This window comes from Xenopus laevis, chromosome 2S, assembly GCF_017654675.1.
Source record: "Xenopus laevis strain J_2021 chromosome 2S, Xenopus_laevis_v10.1, whole genome shotgun sequence".
Classification (NCBI taxonomy): domain Eukaryota; kingdom Metazoa; phylum Chordata; class Amphibia; order Anura; family Pipidae; genus Xenopus; species Xenopus laevis.
In genome coordinates, this window is record NC_054374.1 from 113,588,477 (window position 1) to 113,601,440 (window position 12,964).

General features: G+C 35.3%; 1 protein-coding gene across 1 annotated transcript in view; it reads right to left on the reverse strand.

Moving 5' to 3' along the window:
• gpc6.S (glypican 6 S homeolog) overlaps positions 1 to 12,964 on the reverse strand; it is a 594,694-nt gene that overhangs the window by 162,540 nt on the left and 419,190 nt on the right. The window contains exon 4 of the mRNA XM_018249884.2: positions 9,801 to 9,966. Coding sequence (XP_018105373.1) covers positions 9,801 to 9,966 — 166 coding nt within the window. The remainder of the gene's footprint in view (positions 1 to 9,800; positions 9,967 to 12,964) is intronic.

The window sequence follows — 12,964 nt, forward strand, 5'->3', positions numbered from 1 at the left end:
AAAGCTTACTACGATCTACTACAAAAATGAGGCATCACCATTGATAAATATGTCAGTTTTTTTAAAACTACTGTATTCTGTCCACCCAGAAAATTTGGATATGAATATCTAATATGAAACAAATTATAATTCTGCCATGTATTTCATACTTTTATTTAGTTATTTACATAAAGAAAATATATATTTTATAATGCATGAAAATACAGCTGATATATATTGTATAGAACCATTTATAATACAAAATAAGATTTTTTTTTGGGCTTTTGGGCACAGTACCCAAAGTTATAACACATTCAGATAAACTAAAAATGGTTAAATATGTTTTTCTACTGCAACCAAATGCAAATTGCTACACGATTTTGGGTACAAAGATAATACATCATGTAGGGACCTCAAAATGAAAATGGCACAAAATGACTTTGAACAAACTTTCTGGAGATCATTTATAAACATTGCACACATTTGCCCATGGGGAGTAACCCATTAGCAACCAACCAGTGATTGGCTTTTGTCAGCATTTACTTGCCACGGGTAAGTCTGGACATTATATGGACAGTGAATTGCAATTTAGAAGTATTATTGATGTCTCAAAGTAACAACAGTTGTCTGAACATTGTTTTGCATATCTGAAATTAAATCTCATCAATCAAATGAAATTCCTTGATATCTGCAGTTTGTAGATGGTTTTTTTCAGTCTAACTTACTATGACGGGATGATGAAACATCTCTGTTTGATGTTGCAGAACTAGGGTGTAATCATCTTGTATATGCTATTGCGTTACTCTATAAAAGCCTCTTTTTAAACCTGCTTAATTTTTTTTCTAAATAATAATCATTCATTTTCAAAGTTGCTTAATTTATTCAGTCAGCAATTTACTTTTCCTGTAATTGCTGTAATTAAACTAATCTTCATCTCATGTTTATGTTCATTGCTTTGCACTCTGCATTAATTAACTTCTATCATGTTTAACTGAAATTACTTGTACAAAAGCAATGAAGGCAGCGCACACCACTCACAGAGTAAAAAAAATATGTTTTCCAAAAACATTTTACTGAGAAAAGCCCTCTTGAAACAATGGATAAAATCACTTCAGGTGATTAAAAAAACAACCAGTGCAGCTGGTGTTCCAGTAAGCATAAAGCCCTTCTGAATACTTTCATTAATAATAACACATTAAAGTCTGTTATCCTAAAGCAATTTAACAGACAACAAATTTTTGCAAAGTCATACATTTATAAAATATTGGATTTGTCAAGATAAGAAATGACAAGGTAAGGGTTCTCAATGAGATCCACTGCATGAGACTTGGAGTGTAGAAGACTACAGTGTACAGCTATTTATTTAACAATAAGTTTGTAGTTGCTAATTGTATATACACAGTAGTGTTTAAAATATCCCATTAAATTTGAATTTGTGTAGTTTTAGGGGTGTATTTATTCAAATTGAAAAAACTTCGAAATTCGAATTCAGAAAGACCAACCGAAATTAAAGTTTTTTTTGGTCGAATAGGTACATTTTTGATCGAGTAGGTCCGTATTTGGACGAATTCAAATCGTACGAATCAAAGGAATATTGCGCATTCGATCGAATTTGATTTGAAGTTTTTCCCCAAAAAACTTTGATTTTTCAAAGTTCACCAATTGACTCCAAATAGGTCATAGGAGGTCCCCCATAGGTAAAACAGCAAATTCAGCAGATTTTAGATGGCAAATGGTCGAATTTGTAAAGAGACAGTACATTTCGATATTCACATTTTTAAATTTTTTTAAAATTCAAATTGAATTTGGACTTTTCCCTAGTCGAAGTACACAAAAAATAGCCCGAAATTTGGGTGTTGACTATTTAGGCTAGAATTGCATACAAATATGTCAGGCTGGTGTTTTTACACAATGCTATTTGAGCCATTGCATTTTCACTGCAAGAAAAACGCCACAGATTAAGTTTTTTTCCATTCTGTATTAGCGGTAGTAAAAATCGTAATAATACATTCAGGGCTGGATCACTGTCCCTCATGTCACATTGCCTCAGCATCATATGTATCAATAATGCTGCAAGATTAACATATAATTATATAAGACATACATTTTTAAATATAGGCAATAATGAAACAATGAATTGAAACCTGTGGGCAATATTACGTACATTTAATTTGTCTTTCCCCTTCAAAGGAGAATGTTGTTGCCTCCAGCGAGGAATTTCATGTTAAGTGCTTATTACAGCCTCCTGCAAGCTACTGTACCAACACACTATCCAACATTAAAAATGCCATATGCAATGTATACGTATTGTTGGGTCGTCTCCTTACAATAAACATGTTATGAACCATTGCTGATCTGAGGTTGATCAAATAATACATATACATACTAGTTACAATAAATGACTTCTAACTGAACAACAAGCTATTCAACATAAATGTACATGACAGAACAAGATTTGTGCATTTCTAAACCTCATGCTCTGTAGAATTACACTTGTGTTCTAGTCAAACTAATCCAAATGAATTAACTAAAATATGATTAAATAGAAAACCAATCTTAATATGATAATTAACAAAAGACTTTATATATACACTCGTGGAAGTTTAGCAATTAACTTTAGAATTATCTCACATAATGTTAATTTAAAAGTTATAAACCTAGAACTAATTGAAATTCAAATCAAATCAGAAAATGAATGCTTCTACTAGGTATAATTACATGTGTTAAGATTAAATGGGCAGTGCATTTTTTAAGCTTATCCGGGCAGGGTCAAAGTGAAATGTAACAGTAAATACGTCTGTCAATCTAGTTAGCAGCCCATCCATGCTTGACTAAGAAGAACATTGTTTCCAAACATCTCCATTAGATTAATCTGTTACATTTAGGGGCACATTTACTAAACACGAATGAAGGATTCGAAGTAAAAAAACGTTGAATTTCGAAGGTTTTTTTTGGGTACTTTGACCATCTAATAGGCTACTTCTACCACGACTTTGACTCGAACGATTCGAAGTAAAAATCGTTCGACTATTCGACCATTCGAAGTACTGTCTCTTTAAAAAAAACTTTGCCACTTTAAACCTACCGAGCTACAATGTTAGCCTATGGGGACCTTCCCCATAAGTTTGCAAAGCTTTTTCTGATCAAAGGAAAATCGTTTGATTCAAAGGATTTAATCGTTCGATCGAACGATTTTTCCTTCGATCGTTCAATCGTAGTATTTGCGGTAAATCCTTCGACTTCGATATTCAAAGTCGAAGGATTTTACTTTGAGGGTCGAATATCGAGGGTTAATTAACCCTCAATATTCGCCCCTTAGTAAATGTGCCTCTTATTCCGATTTTTTTTTACAATGTAATTTTATTACTTTTATTACTTTTACGTTTTAGGATGTTTTTCATTTACTGTACATATAGCAGTGCTGTCAATTGGTTGGATGTCACATTCCAAGACATTTATGTGTCCCCTTGCCTGACTATGGACTCCAGACACTGCTGTATACAACTCATCATTTTGATCTAATCTGCCCTAAAACATGTATTGGCAACTAATTGACCTACTACATGAGAAAAGATAGAGACAGCACTGAACTATAAAAAAATAGATTTTATCATAGCTAAACTATAATAAATTACAACAATCAACTTGATATGCGCTTCCGTTTAAAAATAAATACACCAACTTTTAGTGTCCCCAAAATGTCCCAAAGAATCCCTGTATTCCACCGGGGTCCGGAGCCAGAGAAAATATCCCAAAGATCGCTTCCACAGCTGGCGATCGCTCCTGAGCTTTTAAACAGAAAAAAGACAAAGACCGCACCAATGTGAAATATTCTCAAAGCCGGTATCAGGGCCCTGCTTGGTTACTACTTACAGGATTTCCCGGACACGGCTCACACACAGGAACAGATCTGCAGTGCGGTGAGGCTCAACTTGTCTTCCTAAGGGATGTTGCTAATGCTTTCACAATTCCACAATATGCTGCGCTCGCTGCCCTTGCGATTCTGCTCCTGGACGTTCAAGTTGCCTCGTGTTCCACAGTCTCAGCGTCCTCCTATCCACTTCCCAGGTCAGTCAGGGTCAGGTACTCGCGGGTTGGTAAGAGGGTAGGGGGTGCCTTGTGCTAGGAAATTGTGCAAGCAACGGAGGGATACTCAAATAGTTGAATGATTTTTATTTATAAACATAGTAAACACTTACACTTAAGAATACTCTGCCTAACGCGTTTCGTGAGTCAATCACTTCATCAGAGGCTAAAATTCACTTTACTCGGTCGCTCCTTTATGACCTACCTAATTGGCATAATTGGTTACCTCATCTCACCTGCTAACGAATTTTGTTCACAGGAGAAGGTAAAAAAGGGGATATATGCTTTCATTAATACATTTAAAACCATTACACTTTAAATAGTTAAAAGATACAAATTCTCAAGATAAAACATCAATAAATATTAAATGTTAAGAACATACATTCAAATAAAACAATTTATATCAAGATCAATTTATACTGATAATATTATTTTGGGGTGGAATCCCTTTGTATTTTGCGCATCCGGAGTATATTGCATTGCGCAAGATTTATACCATTGTTTATAATAAATTACAGTTTCCTTGAAAATGTAACAACCCCAAATTGTGTGTAGTAGATTTGAGATAGCATCTCTAAAAGTAGACTTTTAGTAGTAGTGATTTCTGAAAAAAATCTACATTAGGGTCATTCTACTAAAGGATTTTATGAAGAGGATTTACTATTTAATATTCAACCTGCCATCTAGCCTGATGTTCTTCCCTAAAATAATGGAAATGTGCCACTGTGATAACAGCAGATCAATGCGGAACACATAGGTAAAAAGGGGTAAAAAGGGGAACAAGCAGAAGAAAACATGGGAAGATGTACACGTTAAAGGAAAAAGAAGTGATAAAAGACAAAACCGTAAGAAACAAGAATGAGTCAATGGTGGAAGGAGAATGACAGAAGTCAAAAGCAATATAGTTGGGGAACAAGGCCACATAATACATGCATTTTTGGTTCTATGGAACTTTACAGGTAACATCTGCTGAATTTCAAACATGTACAGGTTGGTAAGCACACTGACCCTAGAAACTAAGCATTTATTGTAATGTCAGAATGAAGAATAAATTGACCATAGCTTCTATAAAATGCCCACTCTGCTTTTATGTTGCACTACAGTGACCAATTATGGATTCATCTTGCAACAGAAAAGTTTGTGTTATTATTGCAGATGTAGTCAATGTATATAAATTATAGAAAATGTTTATTCATGTAAACATATTAGTTTACATTATTAGCTTTAGGATAACTCCATGCTAGTAGCTATAGATAAATAAATTAAACACATAGACCCCTATCGTACAAACCCTATCAGCAGTATATACGTATTTATATTGAATTGCTAACAAGCATGAGCTGCAAACTGCCCAGCTAGAAAACAGATGGCATACTTGACAGTTTATATTGACTTAAGGCTCATAGTGTGCACTTCATGTTATTTGTATATTGCATTAACAGCATGCAGCCCCATGCCAGCAACACAGCAACTACTGTGAGTATTAATTGTGTAGAATGAATAAAATGCATCCTCTTGGTTACTGCCTATAAATATGTTTTACTAAGACTAGATAACATTTGAACAGGTAACTAAAATAAATTTTTTGCTTACAATAAAATATTTTTTTTATGTAGAGCAGCATGGTTTTACAATCTGAACGCTAATACACGGATGATAAATATTCACTTCATGATTGACATGAGTATATGTAAACTAACACTGAATTTAAAGTGCTTCCTTGACAACTAATCCCAAGTGATCACTTATTACTTTTCAGGATTTAATATTCTGTTTGTTTTGGAAAAAACAGTATTTCGGTAGAATACTTTTTTTTTGCTGGATTATTTTAACTACAGTTGGGATTAGCTTGTTTATTTTATTTCCTGATCTTTAGTATGTTGCTATTTGTTTTAAAATGTAGTGGTAAGTGGTAAAGGGCATACCCCTATCCTTTGTAAATGGATGTGTGTTACATATCTTTCTGTTAATAAAGAGTCTAGCTGATAACAAAGGAATTATGTATCCCTGGTGGCATCCAGTGGTAAAAGCTCTGCCTGCACAATCCAAGTCTCAGAGTTGGATGAGATAGTCAAAATCTCTTTTCCAAACAGGCTGCTTCAACTTTAGAGTTGCATTACACCAATTTATGTAACTCTGCACATGCTTTGATTCCCAGCAATTAGGAATCAAAGCATCTCATTGCTATCACAGCTTTATTCCTTCATTCCAGTCACTGTACACTGAGCTGCGGGCAGGATCATAGCACAAGCCTGGCATCAGGGGGTGGGATTTTTGGTACATGCACATTAACGATTACTGGGAGAAGGCAGAAGCGCATCCTTTAGCAAGAAGTGGCACTCTTTTCTTAAATAGTATTTGACTTTTATTAATATCTTTGTTACAAAATGTTTTTGAGAGAAAAAAAGCTAGCAATTAGAGAGTACTATATGAGGACTACTGAAGGGGAAAGTTGGTAAGATTTCGCTCATGTATAATATGATTCTCTTCTATATCCCTTTGTAATATTTCCACAGTAGAACAAATTATATGTGGTTCACTTGTTCAATGTAGATGAAACAACACAAACAAAAGGGTAAGTAAATGTCAGCTGGAAACGCTTCATTAAGCTTTCACCAGAGAGCTCTTCAACTGCCATATGTATAAATGCAAGCTGATGGAAGTAGCAGGGGATCCTCTGATGTTTTGAAGTCCTGGGAATGAGTTTATCTGGACACAGTCTAAAGAGCTGACGGTGCAAGGTTCAATGTGGAAAAAAACAGGTGTCATTGACAAAATACTGAATTGTTGCAAATTACATCACATTATATGCAACGTATTTCTGAAGGATAATCATTATTACAGCATATTAAGTTGCATTCTCATAACAATTGGATATTGACATTAATGGGGCGTTTAAAAACAACATTTACAAAAAGAGGAAATGGGTAAAATTACTATAAATAACCATTTTTTCAAGGATCATTTGTGATACAAGTTGACCAAGCCAGGTTTCCACAATGCTATAATTGTATTCTATTGCATTATTTCCTATACATTTTACAGAGCATTAAATAGGGGCTTTGGCTTTCAAATTCCCAATTAAAAGGAAAAAAAGCCCTCGAGTACATACTTATGAAAGTCCGATGCATTTTGTATAATAAATAGTACAAGTTTTATAAATAATGAAAACTGAATGCTTGAAACAGTAAAGTGCACAAGCCCTCAGGTCAAAAACAGCACGGTACTTTAATGTTCTTTTAGTGTTAGTACGTAGGAAATGAATCTTTAAAGTTAGTGCTAAGGAAAGAGATGCAGCTAAGTATGGTTAAATTACAGATGATCAAAACCTTCAAAATGATCAATACATTCAACAACTGCTTTAATGCATTTTTTTCCTAAAAGCAAAAGCACACTAGTCCATTTTTCTTTAATTCTTTAGTATCAAAGTCAATTTAAGGCTCAGAATCAAAATCCCAGTATAATCAAGTCCTTTGGCTACTGTGTCAATTGAAGTATAAATGGCAATTTTGGCATTACCCACCACAGTTCTATAGAGACAATAGCAATGGCATAGATCCCACATCAACTCAGTTTCAGAGCTGGAATGCAGAGCCACTAGCAAGCATTTTCATCTAGACACCACCAAAATATAATACACTATAATTATTTTATCTGCAATAATAATGCAACATATACAGTCCAAGATTTAATTTAAGTTGGTTCCATCACTCTTAATGACTATCCTTACAGTATATGATAATAGAACCTCCAAATATTTTTCTACCTCTATCTTCTTCATAGCTACATGCAAAATTGATATTGCTAAGAGTAAATTAAAGGTAAATAACAATTAATTGTCATATATTAAGAAAACATATAGGGGCAAATTCACTAAGATGCGAAGTTGCGCCAGGCGCAACTTCGCCGCACTTCGCCAGGCGTAGTTTCGCCAGCACTCCGCAAATTCACTAAAATCCGAAGTTGCGCTCAGGGGTAGCGTAAGGTTGCGAAGTTGCGCTAGAGTTGATTCGCTATGTAAAGCGAAGTTACGCTAGCGAAGGCTAATTTGCATATTCAAATTTCAATGGAGGAATACGTAGAATCACTACAAATGCCAAGAAAACCTTCAAATCATCAAATAAAAATTTTATTTTGCCCTACACATGTGCCCACTGTCTAGGTAAGTTGCCATGAGTCAGGAAATGTAAGGGGGAAGGAGGGGAGCCCCAAAAAATTTTTAGATCTTTTTCAGCCTATCACCCATAATGGAGAAAACACGCAAGCGTTTTTTGGGACTTAGAAAAAATTTTGACTTTTTTTGAAACAATCCCTATCTACTCTATTGCGCTTCGCCAGGTCTGAGGTGGCGAAGGAAGTCTAGCGTAAAAGGTAGCGTTCAGTACACTGCGCAAGTTAGTGAATTTGCGTAGTTACATCGCTAGCGAAAATTCACCTGGCGTAAGGGTGCGAAGTAACACTAGCGAAACTACGCCAGCGTTCGTTAGTGAATTTGCGCAGTAACGAAAATGCCAAACGCTAAGAGAGAAATTCAGTCAGAAGACAATTACAAGCTTCACCAACTAACTTGGTCATAATAAGAAAAATCTATCATTTTAGAGAGAAATCCAAGCATTGTCTTAGATTTAACAGATAAGAGAAGGTTCACTTCATAGGATTGTTTTCTAATTTTGCTTTCCTTTTTTTCTGAAATCTTTTCAAAAACACTTTTGAGAAAATAAAGTGCCTTTCAAGTCCAGGGTTAGGGATGTAGCGAACTGTTCTGCGGCGAACTTGTTCGCGCGAACATTGGCTGTTCGCGTCCGCCGCAAGTTCGCGAACGTCGCGCGACGTTCGCCAATAGGCGTTCGTGTCAAAATCGTTCGACCATTCGACCATTCGGTCGCTAAAATCGAACGATTTTCGTTCGATTCGAACGAAAATCGTTCGATCGAACGATTAAAAATCCTTCGTTCGAATCGAACGATTTTCGGATGTTCGAAGTTCGCAAACTGTTCGCGAACTGTTCGCATTTTTTGCCGGTGTTCGCGAACGGCGTTCGCGAACACATACTCGGCGGTTCGCTACATCCCTATCCAGGGTTGCTTGCCCCCAGAGTTACAGTTTTAGCTCTGTCACTTTGTAACACTAGCATGCCATCATCGCAAGTTCAAAGTCGTTCAAAGTCATTCCACATCCATTTCTATTTCAATACAACAGCTTGATAAATCTAGAGGAGAAATGCCGAAGCAATATTTTATCTGAGATCATTTTTAAGCCCTCAAACATATGTCAAATATGTAATATATTTTGATTTGTCAGTGATTCAGACTTACCTACATTCAAGAATCTTACACTCACACTTAATAGCATTTATTTATTTTCCATTTAATTCTTAAGGTGTGAAGATTTGAAGTTTCATTTGCATGAGAATATAAATGAACTGTACAGTTATCTCATAATATTACACAAAGTGAAACCATGACAATGAAGTTATTGTGCACATTTAATAGCTTGTACTAAAATTGTAATGGTGATAAAAAAAATGGTGGTACAACCTCTGTTCCAAGCAATATGTTACCCAGAGAAATAATGAGGATTCTTGAATGAGTCATTAATTTAAAAGACAGAAGTTTCCCAAGTAAGAACAATAACATTGATTTTGCATCCTCAAACTAGTATAATAAAAATGAAATAAAGATAATTATGAAAGCTTACATTACAGAGGTTTCTGTATATGAACAACATTTTCCTACCTATGAAGAGATTCCACTCAATGTCTAAGTCAGCTTGATTAGCCAGACAGCCTTTCATCACATTAAGACAGTAGTTGCTGCAGGGTCTTACCGATGGTAGCCCCCGGCAGTAAGGGCAATACAACATCTTCATTAGTGCACGAATGCACCCAGGGTTTGGACTGATCTGTAAATATACATAAACAATGATTAAAATAATGTTATAATGTTATCCAAAACTGTATTTATATAAAAATATTCCCACTAAGGGGCCTATTTACTAACAATCTAATTTTTTTTTAAAAGTCTCTAAAAATGAGATGTTTTTCTTTATTACTTTAGTTATTACGGGGCATATTTATCAAGGGTCGAATTTCGAATTGAAAAAACTTCGACATTTGAATTAAAAAAGACCAACCGAAATTAAGTCAAAGTTTTTTTTTGTCGAAAAGGTCCATTTTCGATTGAATAGGTCGGTATTCGGCCAAATTCTAATCGTATGAATTGAAGGAATAGCGCATTCATTCGAATTCGATTTCCAAAAAAAAAAAAAGTAAACCAATTGACTCCAAATAGGTTCTAGGAGGTCCCCCATAGGCTCAAACAGCAATTCGGCAGGTTTTAGATGGCGAATGGTCAAAGTCAAATTTTTAAAGAGACAGTACATGATAAACGTCGATATTCACATTTTTTAATTTTTTACAAATTCGAATCAAATTTAGACTATTCCCTAATCAAACTTCAATTTTTTTTTCATTCAAAAATTCACCTCAACCTTTGATAAATCTGCCCCACGAGTAAAAACCAAGGAACAATTCTAATTCAAAACTGCCAAGTAATAGCTGCCAAGGTCACATGAAAATCAATGGGAAATGCTCTGATCCTATTGCCCAATTTTTTTGACTCTTAGAGGATTTGGGGGTTTTTTTTAGAGGTTTTTGTATTTTTTAGTGCATTGTTAAGCATTGTTTTCTATTTGTACATTTTTTATTCTAATCTTTTAGTAACTTTCATGGAATTCATGGTTTTATGGAAATAATGTTTATCGTAGTTTCAAAAACCACTAAAATTCAGTTTTTAATCAATAGGCATCAAAATGTTCCAAGTATTTTATAGTAGACTAAAGTAGTCTAAAGACTAAAATCTAACAGAGACAGTTTTCAAATTCACCTCATTGTACTTTAATATATAGTTACTGTACATAGTTAAATCAAGTTCAACCCCTCCAAATGAATCCCAAAATCCATACATACTGTACACATTCATTGACCCCTCTATACACTCACATAAATTACATATACTCATACACTAATTATAGATTTAGTATCACAATATCCTTGGATATTATGCTTGTCCAAGAAATCATCCAAGCCACTCTTTAAGGCATTAACAGAATCAGCCATCAAAACATCTGGCAGGGCATTCCACAACCTCACTGTCTTCACTGTAAAGAACCACCTACGTTGCTTCAAATGAAAGTTATTTTCTTCTAGTCTGAAGTGGTGGCCTCTAGTGTGGTGATCCTCTTTATGGGTAAAAAGGTAATATTTGTCTATAATGTCCTCTAATGTACTTGTAAAGCATAATCATGTCCCCTCGCAAGGTTCTTTTTTTCCAGAGAAAACAACCCCAACCTTTACTGTCTACCCTCATAATTAAAGTCTTCCATCCCACTAAGCAGTTTAGTTGCACGTCTCTGCACTCTGTCCAGCTCATGTATATCCCTTTTAAAGGGATACTGTCATGGGAAAACATGTTCTCTTCAAAATGCATCAGTTAATAGTCCTGCTCCAGCACACTGATGCCCTGAAATCTGTTTTTTCAAAAGAGGAAATTAAAACTGATGTTTTTATATTTAATTTTGAAATCGGACATGGGGCTAGACATATTGGCAGTTTCCCAGGTGTCCCCAGTCATGTGACTTGTGCTCTGATAAACTTCAGTCACATTTTACCGCTGCACTGGAAGTTGAAGTGATATCATCCCCTCCCTTCTCCTACTCCCCCCAGAAGCCCATCAGCAGAACAATGGGAAAGTAACCAGATAGCTTCCTGGTAGAAATAAGAACAGCCCTAAATAGGAACAATCCATGTCCTACTGCAGTGTCCTTAGTTACAGTGAGTAGGAGAAACAATAGCCTGCCTCTCTCTTTCTGAAAGAGCAAAATGACCTGAGATGGCACCAATACTACAATAAAAAAAGCAATACACTTGTTGGGTTAGGGACATTTTACATAGTAAGAGTGAATTATTTGTAGTTCAACCAGTGTAAGTTAAAAATAAAAATCACATCATAAAAAACATGACAGAATCCATTTAAGGACTGGAGTCCAAAACTGCACTGCATACTCCAGATGAGGCCTTACCAGGGACCTATAAAGAGGCAAAATTATGTTTTCATCCCTTGAGGCAATGCCCTTTTTTATGCAAGACAGTAGTTTATTTGCATTAGCGGCCACAGAATGACACTGCCAAAAAATTAGACAAAAAAACATAGATCCTTCTCAGTTAAGGAAACTCGCAACCTACTGTCATTTAGTGTATTATTTGCACATATTTTCTTTTTGCCAAAGTGCATAACCTTGCATTTTTAAACATTGAACCTCATTTTCCAGATTGCTGCCCAGTTTTTCAACTTCTTCAAATCCCTCTGCAAAGTGGCAGCATCCTACATGGAACCTATAGTTCTGCACAATTTAGTATCATCTGCAAAAATAGAAACAGTACTTTCAATGCCCACCTCCAGGTCATAAATTAACAAGTTGAAAAGGACCAAGTACAGAGCCCTGCGATACTCCACTTAAAACACGGATCCAATTAGAAAATGTTCCATTTGCCACCATTGTGTTCCATTAGCCAGTTCTCTATCAATACTATGTTCCAGGCCAACATTCCTTAATTTAACCAGTAACCTTCTGTGTGGCACTGTATCAAATGCTTTAGCAAAGTCTAAGTCTTTCACATCCATTGCCATCCCAGAATCAAGGCCCCTACTCAAAAACTAAATTAGTCTGACAAGATTTATTACGTATAAAACAATGCTGGAATAAAACTCATACTATTATGATTTGCAGTGAAGTCAAGTATCTTATCCCTTTGGAAGATCTTTCCTACCACTGATGTCAGATTAACCAGTCTATGATTTTGAGGCTGAGAACAGGATCCCTTTTGAATAGCAGCACCACA